Here is a 25,001-nt window from a genome sequence, read left to right as displayed (position 1 = left end):
CTTCCTGCCTGGCTGCTGCTGACCGAACCCTTCTCCAAGCCGAGTCCCGCAGCCCTGTGCGCATTAGAGACTCTTCATCACGGGGATGCCCCGCGGCGAGCAGCTCTTGGGGGGTATGTGTGGGGGGTGGGTGTGTGTGCGTCACCCCCCCAATCCCGTGCCTCCCATTGGAGGAATAGCATGTGCCCCCCCTTAGTGGAAAAAGATCTGGCATTCTTCTTGGAGGTCGGCTTTCCTCTCCCTGTCACTCGTCCCGTGCCACGCTCTCCTCCCGGGCGGGCAGGGTCTCCAGGCTGAGCCCACCGCCGGCCGCCCCGCCGCCGCCGTGCACGCTGGAGAAGGACACCATGGTGTGGAGAAGCATCAGGACCAGCACGCAGAGTCTGATCCTGCTGCTGCCGAGGCGAGACCCTGCGGAGACCGGCAGCAAGGATGGGGAGTGGGGCTGGTGGTACTGGTGGTGGTGGTGGTGGTGGTGGTAGAGGTGGTAGTGGTTCTGCCGCTGGTGATGGAGGTGGGGGTCGTGGCGGTGGAAGTGGAGTGACTCTGACGCGGTGGATTTGGGGGATGTGTTGTCGTTGCTGTCTGGGGGGTGGTCGCAGGAGTCCCATTGCACCTCGCAGCACTTGGCCTCCTCGGCAGGCAGCTGGCTCTCCAGCAGCCCTGCGGGAAGGAAGCGGAGGAAGAGGAGGGGGTCAGTGGGAGGCCGTGGATGGGGCTGCGGAGGGACTGAGCCCCAGTGCTGATGAACCCACAGACCCCCCTGGACCAGCCCCCCGTGGGGCTGTGAGCCTGCACACACTGGGACTGCCACCCTGTGACATGTTCAGGACACCCCGAACGCTGCTGGGAGCAGTCAGGCAGCACTTCATGTACTTCCACACTGCGCCTCCTCCCACTCCATCCCAAAAAGCCATACAAATCTGGCAAGGGGGGCTCATCAGCACCCATCCCTGCCCCATTGTCCCCCCATGCCCCCCGGGGGGTGCGCAGGAGCCCAGCCCCGCTCCCCAGACCTCCTTACCCGTACAGATGAAGCCAGGCAAACCTCCATAGATCAGCTCATCATTGTCCGGTAACACAAAGGGGCACCTGGTCTGCACCTCCAGGCAGTATTGCTTGCATGGGATCCGGTGTCGGCACTGGTGTTGGGTCACGTTGAAATACTCGGAGCACAGCCAGGCCTTGTAGACAGCCTAGGGGACACCAGAGGGACACGTCACCTCCCCGAACACCAGGGGAGCCCAAGCGCCGCAGGGACACAGGGAGAGAGGGGATGGGGGAACCTCTCGTGCCAGCACGTCGGGGTCACTTCTGACCTCACCCATCGATTACAATGAAGTGCTGAGGTGTCAGGACTGTGGAACTCATCTAGGAAATTAAATCCACTGCAGTAATGAAGCTAATTAACCACACAGACTAACGGCCCCTACAGACAGGCACGGTGGCACACTCTGCCAGAGACCGGTGGCCCCAGAGCTTGGTCCATCAGGTGAGAAATCCAAGCACCACTTACCACCTCAGAGCATCTTCCTCCTCCCCAGCCATCCCGCTGCTGCCCCAGGCAGGGCAGGCACTGATAGCTCCCCGAAAGCACTTCAGTCCCCACCAGCTTGTCCCTCTCTGCATGGTTCTTCTGGGTCAAAGGGGCAGACATTGGGGTTCCTTTTACAGCCACACTGTGACACTCAAATGTCTCAAACCGTGGGACGTACATCCCTGTGCTCTCCACTTGCCTTTCCCCCGGTTAGACCGGTGCCCAGCAGCGTTTCCAGATGGAAAATCACCCTGCGGGGTTGATCTGTGACTGCAGCTGTGAGGCTGTGAGGCCTCCAGTCTGGTCCCTGGTCCCTCTCCCTCAGGTCTGCCAGTGTCAGGACAGGGGCAGAAAGCAGCTTCCATCTGCAGCTGACCAAGATGAGTCACTTGTTCTGGGCTCCCTGGGATAGAAAAGCCAGGGATCTCCTGGAGAGAGTCCAGTGGAGGCTACAGAGATGATTAAAGGCCTGGAGCATCTCCCTGTGAGGAAAGGCTGAGTGAGCTGGGGCTGTTCAGCCTGGAGAAAAGAAGCCTGACAGGGGATCTGATCAATGGTTATCAATATCTGAAGTGTGAGACACAGGGAGACATGTCCAGCCTCTTCTCAGTGTCTGTGGAGACAGGACAAGGGGCCATGGCCTCAAGTTGGAGCACAGTGAGTTCTGCACCAATCTGGGGAAGAACTTCTTCCCAGTGAGGGTGAGGGAGCCCTGGGACAGGCTGCCCAGGGGGTGTGGAGTCTCCTTTTCTGGAGAGATTCCAGCCCCATCTGGACACCGACCTGTGTGCCCTGTCCTAGGGACCCTGCTTTGGCAGGGGGTTGGATCTAATGTGCTCTGGGGGTCCCTTCCAACCCCTGGGATTCTGTGATTCTGTGACCACCCTCAGCAAACCCCCACTCTTCCCCTCCACCCTCCGTGCATTCGTGCCCATCACAGCAGCTGGGCACAGCCCAGATGGCTCCAGTTAAGAGCTGATCTCCAGCATCCCCCCCTTATCTCCCGAGCATCAGGCCCGGGTGGAAGCCGTGTCTGCTCACTGTCCAAGAGAGGGAGGTCTCTCATTTCTCATGGCAAACAGTCACTCCTCAGGCCTCTAGAAACCCACAGCACCGTTGGGAAGAGCAGCACCCTCCACAGCACTTCCAGCTCATCTCTGCTCTATCTAGGCACCAGCAACAGAGCCAAGGTCACGGTAACAACCACATCCAACCTCCTTTGAAACCAACTAGAAAGGACTCCCCGTGACTCAAAGGGAATGAGCTTCCCTCCTCAGCATGCTCAGAGAAAACCCCGTGCTCCTCCTTCCAGCTGCAGTTTTATTTTCTGGAGGCTTTAAAAGCATCACTGCTTTGTTTCCCCATGTTTTCCACAGATCCTTATCGGCGGTTGTTTGGACCGTGGTGGTGCCCCAGGATTAAAGCTGGTTGGGAAATTCTTGGCAAGTTATTTTAGGTTTTTTTGTTTTGTGTTTTGTTTTTTTTCCTGGAAAATGCCAAATCATGAAAACCAGAAACTCCATGGAAGCGTGTTAGTTTTGGTGAAAACTTTCATCACAAAAGGTTTAATCAGGACCAGAGCGAAACGCGTGGAGCAAGGCTTTCAGAGCAGGGAATAGCCCTGAGGCCAGAGCTCTCAGCTGGTGTGGGGGAAATTCAGCTGCAGCCCTGCTTTTTCTCCCTGGCTTCCTGGATGTGAATTATTTAGACAAAGTGGAACAGCTCCAGAGAAGGGACTGAGTCTGAAATCAGACTGCGAGGATGCAACAGGGAGGGAGAGCTTTGAGGTCTGGAGCTGAGCATGGGCTGAGGAGGAGGAGGGGAGATGGGCAGGGAGGGCACAGCCTGTGCTCTGGACCCTGTCCTCTCCACTGGCCTCAGGAGCAAGGGGACGTGGGGCAGCAAGGAGGACACAGAGGGACTGCTCAGTGGGGTGGCTCGTGGCACTCTGCAATGATCTCTTCTCCTTTGGGAAAGCACCAGTGCTCGCTCTCCCTGGGAACCCAACGGGATGCAAAGGAGGGTTAGACATCCCAGGGGACAGAGACACCTCACAGCAGATGGGGTAGAGACCAGAAAGTACCAAACGGGCTTCAAACCATCCAGAGACTGCCCAGGACGCAGCCAGGTGGGACAGGACTCATCCTGACTCCGGTCAGGGGACTCGGCACGTCCCCACTGCCACGTGATGCTGTGACCTACACAGGACTACAGATGCACACACTCTGGAGCACAACAGAGAGGCTGTCCCTGCCTCAAGGGGCTGGCAGACACACTATGTGACACCCCAAAACGCAGTGATGCCTCTGGGGGGGGATACTGAGGCTGGAAAGTGAGGCTCCTGGGGCGATGCCCTCCCTTCTCCCCGTTAGAGAGCAGGGCAGGCAGCAGAGCCGTGCAGCCCTGCGCCCAGCAAGTGCTCCAGCAGAGACTGCTAAGGGAGAGGTTTTCCAAAGAGTTTTTAGGTCTACAGGGGATTTAAGGCATTTGGTGTGGGGGGAATTTCCTTCATTTCTATCTCCCCCCAAATTAGTTATTTTAGTTATTATCAATTTAGCTATTCAGGCTGCTTTCACAGGCAACAGAGAGGGCATCTGGAGAACACCACGAGCCTCCAGAGAACACCACGGGTGCTCACTGAGCACCCAGCAGCCAGGATTTCTGACAGCCAGCTTAGGCTAACCCCTAACCCTGACCCTCTCTGCTGAATTTCTAGGGGGTGGGATGAATTCTCCCCCAGGTCATGAAGTTTTGAGGGCTGAAAACTGGGTGCATTAACTACACCACAAACAGCTTGCAGATTTAAGCAGGGATTAAGGAAAAGAGAACTCATCACTCACTTTTTGTGACTAATGGTTTGAGGTTGTTCTGTGTGACAAGACTGGCGGTCATGGGGAGTCCTGTCACCCCAGTCTCCATCCCATACACACCCTTCAGCACCCCACGGTACCCAACAATGAACAGAGACAGGCGAGGCGCATCACTCACACAAGGTGTTGTATTTGCTCATGTAAACCCCAAACCGACAGCCCATAGAAGGGCAGAGCCCAAAATCCACCCACAAATGAATCACCAGTGGGAAAGGGAGTGAATCCTCAAGGTGACCCACAGCCAAGGCCCTGCCCAGGGCGGGTGGTGGGTGCTCCTGTCCCTGGGGTGAGCGGTCAGTGAGGGTCCTGCACCCCGAATTTTTTTGCAGTGCCCAGGGCCCACAGGAGTGCAGCACGTAGCCCCCCACAAGAGAAAGGTGATGTCTGCAGGGTAACTGCACCCCAAAGATGAGGCTGCCCGCTGGCCCAGCCAGCAGCCCCAAGGGACCCCCCCCAACCTGGCACAGCCTGTGTGGGGCAGGACAGGGACTGCTGGCACGTGTCCCCAGCCCCATCTGCCAGCCCGGAGGGTGCATGGGAAGGACCACTCAGGACACACTGACCCCATCCCTCCAGCTCAGGCTCCTGTCCAGACCCTCATCTGCCTCAGCACTGTGCATCTGCATCACCAGCACCTCCTCCCCTGTCCCGAGGAGGTTGTTTTGCTGCTGGAAGCACTCAGCGTGCTGCCTACAAACTTCTCCTCCGTACTTGACCTACATTTTTCCACCCAAAAGTTCATTCCCTTCAATCATTCCCTAAACCATCCCGCTCCCTCTGCTGTGTTTACACACTTCTAGTATTTGCAGACGTATCACGCTCTCCATTTAGTCATAACTCAGGCAAGCTCGGCTGATTTACTCTCTCCCCCTTCCTGTCTCCCTCCCAGCCTTTCCATCATCTCTGGCTCTATCCAGAGCTGCTTCCTGGGCCTTGGGCACAGTCACACCCGGAGGGATGCTGCAGGCTGTGCCACCTCCACAGCCCCAGCTCCAGCTTTGGGATGCTGCAACCCACAGCTCATCCCCGCTGGCAAAGGGGCAGCCGGCACAGGAGACTCCTGAGAGCTTGGTAGGAAGCAGCTTGGGATCATCCCAGTTCCCAGACAAACACAGCTTCCACATGCAGATTCTGCATGGATCCACATGTTCTCCCCCTAAAAGGTCTCTTGGGAAAGTCTGGCAGAGGGTTGGGGGCTTGGACAAGGAGATTTCCATTAATTCAATTAAACTCTGCAAAGAGCCAGCGATACCTCAGCCACCGGAGAGGCTCTCACCTAAAAACTGCACCCAGGGACCAGGATTTCCCAGGCACCTTCCTTCTTCCCTTCCCTTTCCAGGGCACCCACCTGCCCAGAGGGAAGCACAGAGGGAGCTGTGCAGTCACCCCTGTGGCAGCCATGGTCCTCGGGGTGTTGCAGGAGGCATTCCCACACCCGTGTGTGATGGAAGCTGCCCACAGTGGTTCAAAACCAGAAGCAGCAAAGACCTGCTAGGAGACCCCCAGGAGACACCAGCATCCTCCTGTCCCACATCTGCCAGGATCGGTGGCAGAGGCAAGGAGTGAACCCCCTGGGATGCTCAAGCAGCAGCCTTCTGGCTTCGGTTTCTCGACAGCTTTCAGCCTCTCCGAGTTCACCCCACCCACCCTGCTTCCTCTTGCTGTTACAGAGGATGTGGAAGAATTTAGGGCAGGAAAAGAAGACAAGACAAAACTATTCTCTGCTTAAATCAACAGGGAAAGTTCCCTGTTCTCCAGCCTTGCCCCGTGTGGCTCCTTCAGGAGCCAGTCTGGTCGGAACTTGTGTTTCTGCCATTATATTTTTGCTTTTGGCTGCTTTCTGGCTGGGCCAAGTAGACAGACAGCAGTGACCTGAGCTCCCACCAGTGCTGTGTCAGTGCCCTCTCCCTGTGTTTTCAGCTCAGGGGACTGGCCAGACGACTCCAAGGAAAGCACAAGGAGTTTTACTGCCAAGGAAAGGGGCCAACTTCAGACACCCGACTCACAGGTGAGGAGGAGGATGGACTATCTACCTGCATTGGACTTTTGCAGGTCTGCCAAAATAACCCATCACAAAACACATTAAAACCCCAAAACAAATTGGGTTTCAAATAACTGTCCAACTAAGCTACAGGTCTGCTCACTGATACCCAAGGGCAGCAGCCAGAGGGATGGTCCCGCTGCCTCCTGTCAGTACCAGCAGAGCATTCCCCCCCGCCATCAAACCACCCCAGCTAAATCTGGGGAGAAGTAAGGGGCACGGGTGGAGCAGCTCCCTTGGGAGGCAACGCCTGTGGGTGCCCTCTGGGACCACCAGCTGTAACGAACCCACGGAGCTGCTGTTTTCCCATGAGAGCAGGGATCAAGGCTTCCCCTGGACACCCCTGCCCAGTTGCAATCTGTCCTTCTCCCTAATTAGGGGCAGGGGCTGAGGCAGCATCCCCGGCCCAGCACCCAGCTCCTCTGGATGGGGGGGGGGATAACAAGAGTTGAGAAGCAGGAAGCCCCCCCTACAAAATAACCTCGTCCTGCACAGAAGAGGCAAGACATCGCTCACCCCCCACTAACCCCACCCCTAAGCAAGGTGGGGAGATCACCCCCCGACCCATCATGGTGCTCCCCTCACCCATGCTGCTCCCATGGCAGGGGTGCCCGAGGAGCAGAGCTGCTGGGAGCAGTGAGAAGCTGTGACATGGGGTGCAGGCAGATGGGATGCTCTGAGAAACCCAGCACAGGGCTTGGTGAAGCTGTGTTCAGCTGCACTAACACTGGGCTCTGCTCAGGGATGGAGGAAGCACTGCGGGCAGCTCTGGAGGGAGGCCCAGCAGCGTGCTGGGGCCAGTGGGCAGGGAGGGGGGTCATGCTGGAAGCTGCTGGGTGCTGCTATCACAACTCCCCTCCTCCTCTTCGCTGCTGCTGAGGCTGTGCCCCCCCGACCCAGCCACAGCTGCGTGGGGCTGGGATGGTGCAGGAGCATCCCGCAACCCCCTGCCAGCCCCAGCGCTCCCCCTTGGACCAAAAACCCTCCCCCTCCCCCCAGACCACTCCATTCACTCGCTCACATCTTGCTCATCACCCAGCCCTCAGCTTCCAGAGGAGAAATCCCTGCCTGCCCCTGCCAGACCGCCCACCCCGAGCTCTGCCAGACCCCCCATCCCGGCCGAGAGCTGCCCCCTCACCTCCCGGAGCGGTTCCTGGGTCTCTCATTTCCATCGTGGCCTGAGATGAGCATCTGGAGTGGCTGCGCCTCATTAATCTTGGACACAGGGAAATGAGTACTGCTAATGAGCCGCTCGGGCATCTCTCCAAGCTCTGGCACATCAGGATGCGGCGCGGGGAGCAGGACTCTGGGAGGGGGGGAGAGAAGAGCCCCCTTGGATGGCAGAGGATTAAGGGAATGCGAACGTCCACGGCCGGCCAGGAGGAGTCACAAACACAACTGCAATGTCCAATTACCATTGTATTCAATTACTGCCGCCTGCAATCCTGACATTAACAATGTTGAGCTTTTTAAACAGCTTTTTGGCTTTTTTTTTGTTGTTGTTGTTTGGCTTTTTCTTTTTCCTAATTAGACTTGCTATAGGCTGTTCTACCATCCTATCTGGAACAGCTGGCTGTTCCACAACTGCTTTGATAGTTCTGGAGCTGTGTTAATCCCTCCCTGGCACGTTGGCGTGCTCTGATTTAAGGGGTGGTGGGGAAAAAACACCCCCAAAACCCCACAACTGGCTGAGATTGGGTTTTATTTTTTATTTATTTTTTTTAATATAATGCTGACTTGTGGCTGGTGATGACAGCGCTGGAGCCACGGATCCTCCGTTTCACAACCAGGGGAGGAGAGGGCCAGGGAGCCTCTGCCCATTGTACCCCGGCACCGTAGGGCATGGAGGGAAGTCAGAGTCTGCGGCTCTGGGCAGTGTGTGCCAGCAGGAATGGTGTGGGACAGGGATGGGGCTGGCTGCATGCAGGCTGTGGGGTGCTGGGAGAGGCACAGGAGTGAGCCCCAGCCTCTTGCCAGAGCTGTGTTGGGTGCTGGATGGGTGTCGTGCCTGCTGCCCATCCCGTGCGTGACACCAGGCTGCATGTGGCACAAGGGGAGGCTGTGCCAGGTCTGGCACTGACCAGATCGGTCCTCATGGAGGTTCCTGGGCAGGTGAACCCCCCGCCCAGTGCTCCCCAACCACTTCTTCCTGGAGATCTTTGTGCAGATTATCGATGCAGGGGCTGCAGGGAGAAAGGACGACCCTGGAAGCACTTGAGGGACAAGGGGGATGAGGAAATAAGGGGAGGAAAACCCTCTGCTGGGACAGAAAGACAAAAACTTGGTAAAGAGATCATATAAGAGTGCATGGAGTCCCTGATAAAAGCTGAGATGCAAGATTCAGAGGACAGAGGTCCCTGCAACAAGACTTTAAAGCAAATAGAAAACCTAAATACATAGTGGTTAAATTGATTCCTAAAATATCATCAGCAACTTGACAGTACTAGGCTGTGTGAAACTCTTAGAGCTTTTGTTTTCTACACAGAAACCAGACCCACGTCCCTTGACCTCGCTGATGAAGCCACTCCTGAATCACCCAGAAACCTCCTAGGTCAGTTCTTGGATTAAAGAGACTACCTGAATGCCTCTTCTCTTATGGGTGGGGGGAAGCCCCCCAGTATAATACCCCCTTCCAAGCTACTCAAAACCAGTCCGAGACACGCATATCCCCCTAAGCACTAAGAGAAACCAGCCCCACAGCACAACCACCCCACACATCACACCCCCAAAGGGCAGGTAACAACCCCCTGCAACAGTTCACCACCTCGGGTAGCTTGGCACACACCTCAGGAACACCCGGAGCAGGCAAGGATGGGAGAACAAGCATCCCAGCAAACACACACACTCCTTCAGCCCCTGTGGGTGTGCTGGGCTAGGGGAAGCCCAGCTCCCAGCCCTGGGATGCTCTCAGGGGAGCGGGCACCACGCTCACAGGCTCGTTACTCCATCATCTGCTCATGGGGAATCAACTTCTTAACAGGGCAGACACTGGCAGGACAAGGGGGATGGAGTGATGCTGGAGGAGGGAAGGGTTAGATGAGATACTGGGGGAAGTTCTTTACAGAGAGAGTGGTGAGGGGCTGGAACAGGCTGCCCAGAGAGGGGGTGGATGCCCCATCCCTGGGGGTGTTCAAGGCCAGGTTGGATGGGGCCCTGGGCAACCTTGTGTAGCTCCAGGCCTGGAGGTTGGTGTCCCTGCCTATAGCAGGGAGTTGGAGCTCTGTGATCCTTGGGGTCCCTTCCAACCCAGACCAGTCTGGGATTCTATGGCAAGTGAGGGCTGCCATGTGTCTGTTCCAGGGCACAAACCAGGGAGAAGCCTGGGATCAGCCCAGCAGATCCAACTCTCCCCTTGGAACAGACCCAGGAGGAACAGCCCGAAACAGGCAGCACCCCTGGGAAAGCCGTGCTCGTGGCATTGCTCCGGACACCACACAGCCCTCACTTCACCAGGGACTGTGCTTAGGAGACATGGACTCAGCATCCCCACTGGCAAGGAAACAAAAGGAAAACATGCTGCTAATTAACATCACTCCTGGATAAAGGTTTCCCCAGCTGGTACCTGTGAGCCTGCAGGTCACAGGTCCCCCCTTTTCCCTGCATCCCCACACACAGCAGCACAGGGTCACGCTGCGCTACAGGGTCACAGCACCCAGTGCTGAAACCGGTGCTGGCAGCCACAGCGATGGTGTGTGGGGGCAGTGGGACCCCAGGCCACAGGGCAGGCAGCGCTGCCCACTCCCTCCCCAGAGCCCCCGCTGCTCCCACCCTGCCCAGCACAGGTTTGCTACCCCTGGATGAGGTTCACCCCCATGGCCAGCCACTCGCTCTGCACAGCCGCTCCTGCAGACCCCAGCCCACTGCCCGAGGCTTCTGACCCCGTGCCAGCAAAGCCATCCCCACTCCCACAGAGCACCCTGGTCACTTATCAACCCCCACCTTGGGGCAGCCCCGTCCTTCCTCCAAGGGAGGGCGAGGAGGGCTCACCGCAGACCCCGGCTCTCGCTCCAGCGTACGTGATGTTGGCGCCGTGTTGGGTTCCCCTCCCAAACCCCGGGTCTGTCCCCTCTGCTCACCCTGTGATTTCTTCTGGCAGGGACTTTACCCTCTCTTGGACAGTGTCTGGTACACTGTGGCCCCAGCCATGGTGGGCTGCCTGCAGGCGCTGCTGCGCGACAAATGTACTGACTCCAAACTACATGCACATGGAGCCTGATCCTTCTGGAAGCACCCTGGAAGGAAGGACTGGGCCCCATTGTGCTACAGGCTGCAACACACCAGCAGCAGACAGGCTCTGTCCTGAGAAATGTCTGATGCACACAAGCCCAAGAGCACAGGACAGGCGGAAAGGGACCGGCGCTCCCACGCTGAACGAGAGGGGCAACAGTAAATCCAGACTGCTGCTTCATGCTCTCCTTTCAAGAAGGGTTTTTGGCTGGGCTTTAGAGAGAAGACAACCAGCTCTCTGGGAAGGCAAGGCCAGGATGGGAGCGTGAAGGTATGCGTGGGAAGGGGACCCAGAGCCGGCCAGGAGACTGGGACAAACCGCCGGTGGGCAGAGAACGAGCAGCTTCTCTCCAGCATCTGGAGGGCTTTGTCCTTCTCCATCTCCCCCCATGACACTGCATGGCCAGGGCCCAAGGGGGAAGGCATCCCAGGGCTGGGGGAGAGCAGACCACGTGGGCGCCAAGGCCCCTCACCGGGACCCTGACCCTGCCAGCACGCCAAAACACCGGCATGGTCCCAGCCAAGGGGTGGGAAACACCCAAACAGACCAACATCACCCAGCTCAGCCACACCAAACCAGACCGGGCACTCTCTGGGCACCCAGACATGGGTGCACCCACTGCTGGGTCAGCCACAGCAGCACAGGGAGAGGGGACAGCTTGGTGACCCAGCCGTCACTCTCTGAGACATGCCAAGTCCTCCCTCCCAAACCCACCCCGGTAGCTGCGCAGCCAGGGGTGCATTTTGGCAGGTCCCCCGAGCCCCAGCCCCTCTCCCTCTCCTGCCACAGGGCTGCGATGCCGCTGGGATGCTCCAGCTTGGAATCCACCCATCTGGGCATGGGAGCCCAGCACCCTGTGCTCGTGGCCAGGCTGCACCCCTGCACCAGCACCGAGCTCCTGACATGTCTTCTCACAGCAAGGCTAGTGGGAAGCAGAGGAGGCAGAGCCCCAGCACCCGCGTGTGGGAGCACTGGGAGCGTTCCTGCACCAGCCCCTGGCAGAGCAGGGTCACAGAATCACAGACTCACAGACTGGTCTGGGTTGGAAGGGACCCCAAGGATCACAGAGCTCCAACCCCCTGCCACAGGCAGGGCCACCAACCTCCAGGCCTGGAGCTACACAAGGTTGCCCAGGGCCCCAGCCAACCTGGCCTTGAACACCCCCAGGGATGGGGCACCCACCCCCTCTCTGGGCAGCCTGTTCCAGCACCAGCGTCAAGGCAGCAATCAAACTCAAATAACCCATGAACAAGGATGAGTGACTCCAGCTGCCCAACAGGCTGGTCAAGTGTCCTAGCAAGACAACAATAAGAAATTTAAAAGACCATTAACGAGCATCCTAAAAAATAACTCGGGGGGGGTTGAGGGTGCCTTGGAAGAGGGAGGATCTCAGCACGGCAGAGCAGTCATGGCTTTGCAGTCCTTGCCGTAGCAGGCAGAGCTCTGTAAGGACACATGTGCCCACCACTCACCAGTCACAACCCTGGTGAGGCTGCAGGTAACCAGTGGGTTAGTCAGCAGCCTGGTTAAAAGGTAATTAAAGGCCACTCTGAAGCCGGAGACGAACACGATCGAGCCGGGACAGAGGCGAAGTCAGGTCCCTGCAATCTATTAACATTGCTTGAGGAATTCAGTGCTATTAGCTGCTGCTGCAGCCAGGAGCTTAGCAGGATTCAAAAGTAGATTAAACATTTATGCAGATAATGAGAACATCCTGTTACATTAGATGGGATATAAAAAAACAAAGGCTAGACACTTCAGTGCCACGAGCCATAAATTACCCACCGGCTGACGGGGCCGAGGAAGAAGCTTCTCTGGCAGAGGGGTCTATGTACCATCCAAGGAAAGCAGGGAGGCTGGAGCATCGCTGCCAGGAGGGTGTGAGCACCCAGCACAGCAAAGGCTACGCTGGAGTGTCATGACAGAGCTGCCCTCACAACTGACCTGCTTGGAAAAGCCTGATCCTGCCCCTCGTCAGGAGCCCCCTGCTCTTACTCGGGTGTTTAAATGGTGCACAGCATTCTGCACAGCATCCTGCACAGACCCATCCCGTGTGAACGGGAGCACAGCGTGGCACAGGGCCTCAGGACCTGCCTCCTGCCATCACCGAGGCATGAGAGAGGATCTGCCCAGTCCCAGCTCTGCAGGCAGCAAGCAGCAGGGAGAGAGGAGCATCCTGCCTTGGCAGCCAAGCTCGCAGCACCTCTGGAGAGCAGAGGGAGCTGCACAGCCTCCCTGCCCCACTGCTGGGGTTGTTTAGGCAGCTGTACACTTCACTTGTGTGCAGATGTCTTTCCAATGCAGCAGGGGATGGTTTCCTAGAGGCTTAGCACCACTCCTGGCAGCTTCCACTGATGGAGGCAACAGGACCAGACATGGCTTGTGTCGGATCCAAGAGCTGGAACCTCTTTATTTTCATCCCTGGCCAAACACCACTTGCAGAGATCTCCCTCTGCCTTCCCAGTGGCGCCCTACTGCACCCAGGGAACTGGGAAAGACCCAGGGTGGCTCTTGGTCTCCATGGTGAGCAGCAGGCAGATGCTCCCCGCTGACATCGCTCCTCCTCGGGCAGCGAGCCTGGAGGGACGATGTGCTCCTGTGGGGAAGCCCCATCCCTGCTGCTCTGCCCTGGACAGGCTGGGGCTCTTCTTTCTGTAAAGCTTCACCAACGCAACTGCACATCTGCTCAGTCCTCTCCATGTCAGCCCTGCTTGGAAGCTGCCCCCTCCCCTGTCACACCAGGATGCAGACAAGCCCCAGGGGGTCCCAGCTGCTCTAGACCCTTGGAAAGAGGCAGCACCTGCAGTTTCGGGGCTGAGTGCCCTCCACCCCATCACACACGGAGCAAACAGGTGCAGGAGGGAAGGCAGCAAGTCACAGGCAGGATGCTGCAAGACAAGGAGGTGAACAAAGGGACCAGCATCCTTGGTAACACTAACACAGAGACTAACACTGCCAAAGCACGGTATGAAGGCTGAAAATCCTCCTCTGCAGAGTGGAGCTGCTTTCCCTGTGCTTCCACCAGCAAGCAGTGCCCAAAGAGCTGCCCTTGCACACATACACAGACTTGTGTGGAGGCTGCTCCGCCAGCCGTGCTGCAGATGTGATGGGAACACTGAGAACACCAGGCAAAGGTCAGAAGCACCCAGTGAAACGCCTGCATCTCCCTGAGCATCACCTCAGATGTATCTTCCAGAGACCTGACCAGCTCAGCACAGGGGTGCAACACCCCAGGTGCTTCCAACTAGGTAGGAGAGGCAGCAGGCTGGCTCTGTGGGCATGGCTGGGCTCAGCACAGGGCAGCTCTGCTGCAGAGAAATGGCCTCCCAGGTCTTCAGCCCCCAGGGCTGTACAGATCCAAACCATCCACACCTAGAATTCACTGGGAACTCAGGAGGAGGCAGCAAAAAATCACAGGGCTTGGGTGTTGCCCATGCCCCCTCCTCAAGAGGCAGGCAGTCACCCTCCCTGGGCACGGAGCCTTCCAACTCCCCCATCCATGGGGACCAGGATGCAGCTGATGGGGATGCCAGGCACGCCACACACCTCATAGCTTCTTGCCCAGCACAAACAGTACTGGCAGGGGTGGTGTTTCTGCTAGCAGCCGTGCTCTAAAGAACCCCAGGGATCAAGTAAGGATCTGGAGATTGTATCCAGGAGCAAATTCCTCCCTGACAGCACCAGGCAACTGGTGCAGGGAGCCAGCAAAACACATGGCATGTCTCCACCCCAGCTTCTGTCACCTACTTGTGCCTGCGCCCCGCTGAGCAGCCTGAACAACTGGGGGAGAGCAGGGGTACCAGACACTTCAGAGACCTTTGGGGTGGAGGTGGGGACTGTGAGAAACATCTCAAACACCCCCCATGGAGAGCTCTGCAAACCCAGCCAGCATCCACCCACCCAAATCTCCCCTCTCCTGACAGCCCACATGTGGCAAGGAGGGGGGGGAGAGCAGCTACTGCTTCTGAAGTCAGCATCACTAACAGGGCTGCCAGACCCTGCCTGCCTGCCTGCATCCCCTGCCTGCCTGCATCCCTTGCCTGCATCCCCTGCCTGCCTGCCTGCATCCCCTGCCCAGTCCTGGCTCAAAGAGCCAGACAGCCCCTGTGTGGGGAACAGGCAGGGGAGGAGGTGGCTGCAGGTCAGGACGTCTCCTACCTCCATAAGAATCTCCTGCCCTGGTTTGCAGAGGCAGGTTGGTGCAGCAGTTGGTGTCACGGCTGCCTGGGACCATTCTGGTTAAAGGGTTTTTTTCCCCAGTTTTAAAAATGCCAGTTCCTGGAGATGGGGAGACTGTAGCTCAGAGATGTCTCCCTGGTCTAGAATGGGAACTCCAGTGAAACCAGGTGGAGGCACCCACGGGTGCCACATCAGCAGAGTCTGGGGACCCATGTGGGCTGTGGGCCCCCAGCACTGCTCCTCCCTGACACCCCAGGAGCAGGGCTCTGGGCAAGGCCCCGGGGAGAAGCCCAGAGCAAAAGGCAAGCTGGGAAGAGGAGTGAGGCCGAAGGTGGAGCCTCCCCAGGCAGGCAGCTGCCAGTGCTGCCCACGGGATGCAGGCAGCGTGGACAGATGGCTACTTCTCGCCCAGGCAGCCTCCGTGTCTCATTCACAGATTTGCTGTCTCTGAGTCATTGCCCTTCAAACGGCAGCAGAGCCGAGCTTCCTCTGAGCCAGGCATGAGCCGCATCCTAATGGCATCCTGGTGACAGCGGGAATAGCCCCTGGCAGCCAGGTATATCCTGTGCTCCTGCCTCCCCTGCCCCTCAGCCTGGCAGGCAGCTCTGGAGCAGGGCAGTGGAGGGAACGCCCTGTGAGGATGGACCTGGGGCCGTGGGGTGTTTTGACGTGACCCCAACACCTCCTAGGGTACGGAGGGGCTGCTGTGTGCAGTCCTCAGGGTGCCTGGGCTCTCTGCCATGGGGAGAGGCCAGGCCGTGCGGGATCCCCAGCATCCTGGTGACATCCCCGTGCACAAAAGGCTCCTTTCTGGTGCAAAAGCTGTCCGTCTCTGAGCTCCCTGGGTTCAGGCAGACACCATGTGCATCCTCTTCCCACTGTGGGGCCAGGCACTGCCCCCTCTCCCCGGACAGCACAAGGATGCTGGGACACTCAGGGTGACACCAGCAACCCGCTCTGTCCGTATCGCTGCCTCTTACCATGAGCCACATCACAAGCTGTCCCGGATCTGGGCCACCCCATGCAGTCCATGGCAACGGATGTGTACAGGAAGGGGGGGTACAAGGTGGGGGCTGTGTCATTCTACCAGGCCACACATTTTTCTGGTACCATTCACACTCTGCTGAGCTCACTGAGGCAGGGGCTCCCAACGGGACCAACCACGGCATGTTGGACGCCTTCCCAAAGCCATCACTACCTGCTGAAGTGTCACACTGCACCTCGGCTGCTGGAGCTGAGCCCGCTTCTCCCAGGAGCTCAATGAGCCCCCCACCAAAGCCCCTACACACAAACTGTGTACCCAGGGATGGGCACACACGAGAGGAACCCGGGCTCCAGCACCGGCAGCAGGCACAGCCGGGAGCACCCGGGCACGGCAACAGGCGCTGGCGCCTGCGTCACCTGTAGCTACTTGGTGCCAGTTTGATGGAGACGGATCTCTCGCCCTCCCTCGCACTCCTCCCTGCACCATTTGCCGACCTGCCTGTTGCTGCCAGGAGACCTGCTGCCTCTCCAAACTTCCTTTTCCTCCCTGAGCCACCAACAGCCGGTAACAGGAGAGGACTCACAGACAGCCCGAAGCAGGCAGCCCACCACCAGCGGAAAATCCTCCCTCAGTCACACCACCACCCAACAGCCCTCCAGCTGGAGTAGGGGTGGGGAAGCACCCCATGGCCACAACCCCCACCCCAGACTGCTGCACCCCACAGCAACCCTGTGGGTCTGGCTGCTGGCCTGCTGCACACCCCCAAGCATCTTGGGATGTCTCGATCCCAAGCCAGGCATGAGACTGCTGGAGCACCGGCTCAGCATCCCCTTTCCCTCCTGGCAGGGCTCAGGTGCACCCCAGGTACCACCAGAACACTTCTGCCACCTTGACACCTTTCTTTAATTACACAGCAAGCTCCTTTCACCATCCTGTTACCGGTTCTTCTGTATGTCAATCTTTGATCTCTATTTTCAAGCATCCAAGTCGCACCCGACCCAAGCTGCGGGCACCGAGCCCTACCAGAGGCTGTGTGATCTCACCCCTAACCCCACACCCTTCTCTCCTTCAAGTTCTTCATACAACTGAATCACATCTTGGTGCAGAGCTGCAGAAAGCCACCCCTGCTTACAGGGAATGGGTGCGTAACGTGGAGCCGCACGCTCGGCTAAGCCCGTGCTCGCTGGCCTTGCTACAGTCGCCCAGGGAAGTACTACACTGATCTGCTGGAATTACTCTGGGATTTATTTTCACCTGGTGAAAGGCCAGTAAAGCTCCACCCCAGCAGCCAGGCTCATTCCCAAGGAAAAGCTCCATGTGCAGACAGCAGAGCTGCCCGGGGGGTTGGGAGCAGCTTCTCCCTTCCTGGGCACTGCTGCTCCTGGTGTGGCATCCACAGGGCCATGGATGCTGCAAGAGGGGACCAGGCACCCATGTAACCCCACCCAGGGCTTCACCTTTAAAAGAAAAAGAGGAAAAAAAAACAAAGAAAAAGGCACAATTTTGGTGACAATGGCTTTAGCTGTGGGTCCCAAGGGACATCCCCCGCCTGTGCATGGGTCTTCATGCAAGGAGCCATCCTGGCTCAGAGCCAGAGGGCACCAGGCTGAGCAGCATTTTGGGTAAGCCCAGATCCAACTCAGCTCTGCTGCTTCTCTCGATGCCAAAGGCTCCTTTAGTTTCCCTGAGGGGCATCCCCAGCCCTGTGGTGCCTGCTGGACATCGACCTCCCAAAGCTCCTCATCCCCAGCACGCTTGGGTTTCCAGTAGATGCTTGACAGGAGGGGATGAGGAGCAGAGACACAGACCAGTGATGCTGGTTTTGGCTAAACAAGGGCAAGAAAACAGGAAGCCCCGGGGGTGCTGGACCCCAGCACAACAGAGTTGCTCTCCAGCTGCTTGCTAAGAGCTGTGCCAGGCATGATGCTGCAGCACCTTACAGCAGGGAAACACCAGCACGTCATGAAAACCTCAGGATTGAAATCCTGCCCTGCCAGCACCCCCCCATGGGGCTCTCTGGTGGGTAACAGGGAAAACAGAGGTGCAGACCCAGATCTGGCCAGGGCCACGGCAGGAATCAACAGCCCCTGGCCCAGAGAAGCCCCGCTAATCTAATTTAACTTGAGATGCTACAGGTCCTGCCCATCCTTGCCTTCCCACCAGCGCTCTGGTCCCAGCCCCGGCCCTGCAGCTCCCTGCTGTCAGTCCTTCTCTCTCCACAGCTTTGTTTCTCGCAACCTAATGAGGCCTTAATTGGGCAGGCTCTGTCCCATAGATCTTGATTTGCTCTAGGACCGGTGGGAACGTGCACTTCTAGGAGAGCTCTGGGTAGCGGCTGCTGGCGAGGGAAGCAGCGCAGGCACAGCGCTCTGCCTCTGCAGAAGCAAACCTCTCCTCTGGCGCCGGCTCAGCTGGAGCATCACAGTTTTCTGCCTGGTCAGAAAGATGGGAAGAAGATGCAAACCAGCCATAGGGATCCCTCAGGGCATCGCTCTGGAGGGACAGGTGCTTCTTCCTGCCCCGCATCCCGCACAGGACAGCTCACAGGCTGGCCTGCATCGCTCCAGAGCCATCCAGCTGCAACATCCCCATCCCCAGGGCCGTGACCTGCTCCAGCCCTTCTAAAGATGCTGCTGAGGACGTGTTGCCACAGCCACTCCCCCCAGGGCTATCCAGCTGCAACATCCCCATCCCCAGGGCTGTGACCTGCTCCAGCCCTTCTAAAGATGCTGCTGAGGACGTGTTGCCACAGCCGCTCAGCGCACGGAGCGTCACGTCTCGCAGCGGCAAAGGGCACAAATCACACAGGGAGAGGGGAGATGGAGGTGACACCAGCTGCTCCCACCTCAGTTAATGAATTTCCCCCTTCAGGCAGAAAAAACAACCCCCACAAGGTTTTTTCCCCACCTCTTTTACACACATCCCCAGTAAACAGCCCCACGACCCCAGGTAACACTCGGGTCCTCTGCACTGAAATCCATTTCAGAAGAGGGATGGATGTGCAGACCCACTTTGTCTCCTCCCTCCTGTGTGCCTGGTGCCAGGGAACCTGCCCACAAGCACCAACATCCCAGGTTGGATGGGGCCCTGGGCTACCTTGTGTAGCTCCAGGACTGGAGGCTGGCAGCCCTGCCTATTGCAGGGGGTTGGAGCTCTGTGATCCTTGGGGATCCTTCCAACCCAGACCAGTCTGGGATTCTATGATCCCCCCTGGAACCCCACCACGTACCAAACACAAGCAAAGTGTGAACCCAAGACGCTGCCTTGCATGTCTCAGCCATAGGGGTTTGGGTGCCAGCTGTGGGAGCAGCAGGTAAAACACTTCCAGACTACGGTTCAGAAGCTGAGAACACTGCACAGGAATAACAGCAACACACACAGAAAGTGGGATCTGCCTGGGAATTACTTCAGAGGCCTAGGAGAATATTACACCAGTGAGTAATCTAAGCAGCTGAGTTACACAGAGACCAGACCATTTCAGGGCATTTCCACCTCCCGCAGCTCCTGGGGAGGTTTTGTCCCAGCCTTCCCTGAGCATCCCCCTGGGCTCTGGTGGACCTGGGATTTGGATACTCAGGATGGTGCTTGCCACCCCCATGCAACACCTGCCTGTCCCCTACCAGAGCCAGGCTCAGCCTGCAGGATGATTTACTGACGGGGAACAAGGGGACTCGTGTGCCTCCCAAAACCAAGGTGCGACACCCAACTCCTCCCAGGTTCTTAACTCAGGGCCAAGCCTGCTGCCGTACAAAGGGGCTGGCTGCTTCAGGGTGGGGGGGGGGGGTTGTTGGTGTTTTAAGGCAGATGCAAGAAAAAGCCAAAATCAGTGGGGTGATCTGGCTACTGAAGGGCTCTGGGTGCAGGTGAGCTGGAGCTGCTTTGTTTCCCCACCTATATTTTTCCAGCCCCCCATCATGGAATAGGAAGGATGCGGCCGGGAGGCAGCACTAAGCCCCCTGCACAGAGCCACAGGCAGGACTGGCTCCCACAGCAAGCACTGACCCTGCCCCACACACTCCCCCAGCCCCAGAAACATGATTGAAAGCCTGTTTACACAGTGCAGGGCTCCCCGCAGCCAGAGTCCCACTCCAGGATCCTGTGGGAGCCTCTCACACTGGCTGAGCTATTACATTTTCCCTCCTCCTCGTTTGCTCTCTGGTGTTGTTACCATCAAGCAGTACTCTCTGCTGTCACTCCCAAGCAGGGGTGCTCATGTGAGCGGTGTGCAGCCACCAGTCCCATCAGAAGATGCAGGATTATTTAGCATCCCAGCAGGATGTACCAACTCAGGGTGCTTTAAAAATCCTGCCGGTCAGGTCTTTCCAACACAATGAGTAACTGCATCCCCCCAGCTGACATCCAGGGGACTCCAAGCCAGGCCAAAACTCACCCATCACCACTGCACTGGATGTGCTGGGTGCTACCCTTGTTCCACAGGCTGAGAACAGCCACCGAGGGGGCACGGTTGGGACTCACGGCTGTGGAAGTCTAAAGTAAGGCACCTAAATATGCCCAGAAGCACCTTAAGTAAGTGGCCTGGTTTCCAGCCAGTGGGAGCTGTGAGGGCTTAGGGCCACCCACCATGGAAGATTCCCTCCTGGGTGGCCCAGGCTGTGCCACTCGTGCCCTCCTGGTGCTCCCACACGCTGCCTGCACGGTCACAAAGCCGGTGCTCATGGATGATCTACGGATGGTGCCACCAACGGGGCACGGAGCAGGAGAGGAGATACATGTCTTGCTGCCACTACCTTCAGCTCTGCGCTTTCAAAGCCCATTTCCTCGCGGAGGATGTTCCGAACAGGGATTGTTAACGAAGACCCATCTGGCACAGCTCTACTTCTAGGGGCCTGAGAGGCCCTGGGAACATCTCCTTGCCCAAGACCCAAAAGTAACAATTATATTCGTATCTCCGCTTCCTCCTCTCCCTCTCCAGGTCTCTGTACGAGCGAGCACAAGTCACACTCTGCAGAGATGGGTGCTAAGCCTAAAGTCAGGGCGCCTGCCCTATGGAACACGGGTTCTGCTGGGCCCTGGGACCAGGAGCAGCCCAAGGGCGGGCAGCACCGGAGCCCCTCTGCTCACCACGGAAGCGGAGCAGCGGGACCAAAGCACTCGGCGCAGGCTGAATAGGATGTTACCTTTGAAACCACAGGGGGAATTCGGGCAAGCAGATTGTAATTACCTGGCCTGGCACCAGCCCAGAACGCCAGCACCAGCTCCCTTCCAAAAGCGATGCAGGAACGTGGGCCTGAGCGCGGCGGCCAGGATCTCACCGTCGTGCCCTTGATGAAAGGCACCACCTCGGTGTCCCCAGAGCTGCGCCCCGGTGCTGCTCCTGCGCTTCCCCAGGGGACAAGCACCATGCCAAGAGCCTCAGGCACCTCCACCGTGGCTCCAAGCGTCCCTCAAAACTCTCCCAGAAGAGCAGTGGCCAAGCCCCATCCTGTCACTGGAGGGAAGATCTGCCACTGCCCCCCTGGGGACAACGCCACAAGCCACCCTGCTGCCTTTCCCCCAAGACACAGCTCTGAGAAAGGGAAGGAGGCTTAATTATTGAGACTGTTATGGTGCCTGAAGGTGAGGTCTGGAGGGAGTGTGCACAGGTGAGCCAGGCAGCTCGGAGCTGGGGATGCTGGGGGCTTGAGGAGGGGAGCACCCAGCAGAGCCATGCCAGGCTCTGGATGGAGATGCGACCACAGCTCTTGTTTTGGAGAGGAGACGGCACCGTGCTGAGACTCAATCCAACTGATGCTGGGAGACGCAAGCCAGTCACCTTTGGAACATGGACCATGCCCCAGGACTGGGGATGGTCAGTGACGCCGGGGGAACGCCAAGCTGGGAGGCACAACCCGGCACCCCCATCCTGTCCCCCTGGAGAGGAGGATGGAAGGGCTGGCAAAGAGCTGCTGCATGCGGGGAAGGGGCTCCAGTGCTGTGGTTCATCTCAGGTCACCGCTTGCCTGTGCGCCTCAGCTTAATGATGGCTGGGCAGAGCCCTGGCCCTGTGCAGCGGGAGGCCAGAGGCAGCGGTGAGGGGCCCCATACCTGCCCCAGCTCTGCCTGTGTGCACACCCATGTGCACACCCATGTACACTGGAAGGGGTGCGGGTGAGGCAGGCAGGGAGCGGAGAGGCTGGGGTCTCCCTGCATTTGGACAGGTGCGAAGGGAGGCAGGAGCGTGCACGCTCAGGCCAGGCCTTGCTCTGCCCTCTCGCTCCCACCACCCCCATCCCAGCTGCCATGAGCGCTCCAGACCTGCTCTGCCAGCACAGCCAGGCCAGGGCACGGGGACCAGAGCAGCACCCCCAGCCCACGGGCAGGCAGGCAGGCTGAGCAGGCAGGCACACCCCCCTCCCTCAGCCAAGACCCCTGGGCGCTCATCATGGGCACGGGCGCACAGCTCAGCCCAGGCCCCTTGGCACAGGGAGAGCCCCAGTCTTCCCCCCCCCGTCCTACCTTGCAGTCCGTCAGGCAGGATCTGACCGAGTACTCTTCCGATTGCAAGTACTTCTCCAGCAAGAGGTCGAACTCCTCGTATTTTTCCTGAGCGTGTTGGTCCAGCCGCTGGTACGCCTGGACGCAGCTGCTACAGGCCTCCCCGCCCAGCGCCCCGGCTGCCGCCGCCACCAAGTCCACCATCAGGTTGTCCACGCTGCAGTCCAGGCCGTCCGGGCCGGCCATCTCCCGCAGCAGGTCCCAGATCGAGTAAGTATCACAAAAGGAGAGGTTGAAGTTCCTAAAGTAAGCCTGCAGGAAGGTCCTCTTGGAGGAGGGCGAGGCGAAGAAGGGGGCGGCGGCGGCGGGGGGCGAGCGGAGGGGCGCGCCGGCCGGGGAGCCCCGAGGCCGCTGCAGGGCGTGCAGCCGGGCGCAGGCCGAGTCCAGGTCGCCGCGGGCGGCGGCGGCGGGGCAGGGGCCGGGGGCCCGGCTGAGGTTCCCGAGCAGGGCCTCGCAGCTGCCGCCCGCCGGCTCGGCCGCCAGCAAGGCCCGAGGCCCGCGGCCCCTCGGCCGCCCGGCGCCGCTCCGCTCCCGCGCCCGCAGCTTGGCCCCGGCGCAGAGCCACAGATGGTCGGAGAGGAGGACGGTGAAGAAGAGGAGCGAGGCCAGCGAGAGGCGCCATTTCTGAGCCCGCTCCGGGTCGGCCACCGGCTTGTCGCTGCGGCGCGGCGCGCAGCACACCGCCCCGCCGGCGGCGCCCCCGCGGGGGTACATCCAGGCGCCGCGGATCATGCCGCGGGGGCGGCGCGGGGAGGAGGCGGCGGCGGCGGCGGCGGCAGCGGCGGGGCGCGCCGCGCTGCCGCCGCCGTCACCTGCGGCCGCCGCGCCGCGCCTCCGCCGCCGCCGCCGCCGCCATGCCCGCGCCCCCGCCTGCAGGCCGCCAACGGCCGCCGCGCTGCCTCGGCCCCGCCGCCGCCGCCGCCTCTCCCCGCCCCGGCCCCGGCCCCGGCCGCGGCGTGCCGCCCGCCGCTCGGGGGCATGCCCCGGCCCCGCTCACTCGGCTTTCCGCTTCCCCGTGGGCTGCGCCAGCTCGCGGGCCGCGCCGCGCCCGCCGCCGCCGGGCCCCATGCCCTCAGTCCGTCGCCATCTTCGGCCGCGCCGCCAACACCTTGAGGAGCCGCGCCGCCCCGCGCCTGCGCGCCCGACCGGCCCCCTTCCTTTCCCCCCCCCCCCCCAACCTCCCCACCACAACCGACACCCCACCGCCCGGCCCCGGCCCGGCACGGGCACCGGCGGCGGCAGGTGCCGTGGTGCTGAAGGACAGCTCCGCCCGCCCCGCCCCGCCGCTCCCGGGGCCGCCGGGCAGCGCTGCCCCGGGGCTGGCGGGGGGGGAAGGAGCCGGGTGGGGGGGGGGGCGACACACGAACGGGGCCGTGTGTGTCTGTGTGTGTGTGTGAGTGTGTGTGTGTCTGTGTGTGTGTGTGAGTGTGTTTGTATCCCCCCACTCCCGGCCCGGGAGCTCCGTGCGCGCTGGCCGGGGGCTCGGGGCCGGCCCGGCCCGGCAGCGGCCCGGGGAGAGGCTCCCCGCCGCCCTTTGCGCCCCTACGGGCCGGAGCCGCGGCCGCGGGACGCTCCGGGAGCCGGCACAGCGCCCTCGGGGTCGCAGGGCTCGTCCGCGGCACAGCCGGGGGGGCACCCGCTGCCTGCTGGGCCCAAAAAGAGCCCCCGACGGTTCCGTGCCGGGGTTCCGAAGCCCAGAGGGAGCCGGCTCCCGGGGATGGATGCTGCTTCCTCGTGTCCCCAGCCCCGCTGGCAGCCCGTGAGGGGTCTCCTGGGCTGGTTAACCCGGGGCTCTCGGTGGGAAACAGGCAGAGCTCGGCAGCGCGGTGCCCTGCTGCTGGCAGAGCGGTGGGCAGAGCCTGCTGCCAGGCTCCTGCTCGGGCACGGAGCTGTCCTCGCCCTCGGGCACTGACCTGGCTGTGGGGACTGGCTCCAGAGTTCCTGGTTTTGGGGTTTTCATCCAGCTCTCTCCCAAGGAGAAGCAGCTCCTTAGCGGTGCTCAGCTGCCCCAGCAGCCCTTCAGCAGCAGAGCTGGTGGTCCAGGCTGGCCTGGCTGTGACCCTGCCAGCACAGGGCAAGCGGCTGGAGGCTTCACCCTTCTCCGTTTGTCCATCTGCCCCGTGAGGAGAGCGAGCCCCATGGGAAAGGGGAGCTCGGGGTGCTTGTGCACGCACGAGATGGCCCTCAGCTGGGAGTGCAGTGCCTGGAAACCCTCCTGCTCAACACCCCTGTGATCCCAAACATCCAGACCAGTGCCTTGGGAGTCTGCACGCTGCTTGGGCCACCACACTAAAGCCACCCACCTCTGAACGTGGGCTCTGTGCGACAGGGTGAGACCCACCCGACCCTCTCTGCCCTGGCAAGGGCAGGGCGATGAGGCATCCCAGTGGGTCGTGCAGCTGGAGCCAAACCCCTGCCCCTCCTGCAGCACACCTAGAGCATGTTCATCGCGAAGGCCGACATGCCTGAGCTCCAGCAGTTAGCTCTGCTCTGGCTGAGGCACTGAGGTGAGAAAAGACCTGGTGTGGAGCCAGGAGAGGCTTTACAGCCGGAACGAACAAATGTTGAGCATCACTGAGAGTGATATATGGAAAACCACAACCCGGGATGCAGGCAGAACCTCTCTGAGGCATGGCATGGACACCTGTGGCTCCCTCTGGCTCTTC

General features: G+C 59.9%; 1 protein-coding gene across 1 annotated transcript; it reads right to left on the bottom strand.

The window, feature by feature from the left end:
- On the bottom strand, positions 1-23,067 carry NALF2 (NALCN channel auxiliary factor 2; the record flags this gene model as incomplete). Its single annotated transcript, XM_084269319.1, has 3 exons — positions 1-663; positions 1,025-1,196; positions 22,297-23,067. The coding sequence occupies 3 exons, from the start codon at positions 23,065-23,067 to the stop codon at positions 245-247; spliced, it is 1,362 nt and encodes a 453-aa protein (XP_084125445.1). The 3' UTR covers positions 1-244.
- Between the last annotated feature and the right edge of the window lie 1,934 nt (positions 23,068-25,001).

This window comes from Gallinula chloropus (genome assembly GCF_964237585.1).
Source record: "Gallinula chloropus genome assembly, chromosome: 11".
Lineage (NCBI taxonomy): Eukaryota > Metazoa > Chordata > Aves > Gruiformes > Rallidae > Gallinula > Gallinula chloropus.
This window is presented reverse-complemented; position numbering and strand designations above follow the sequence as displayed.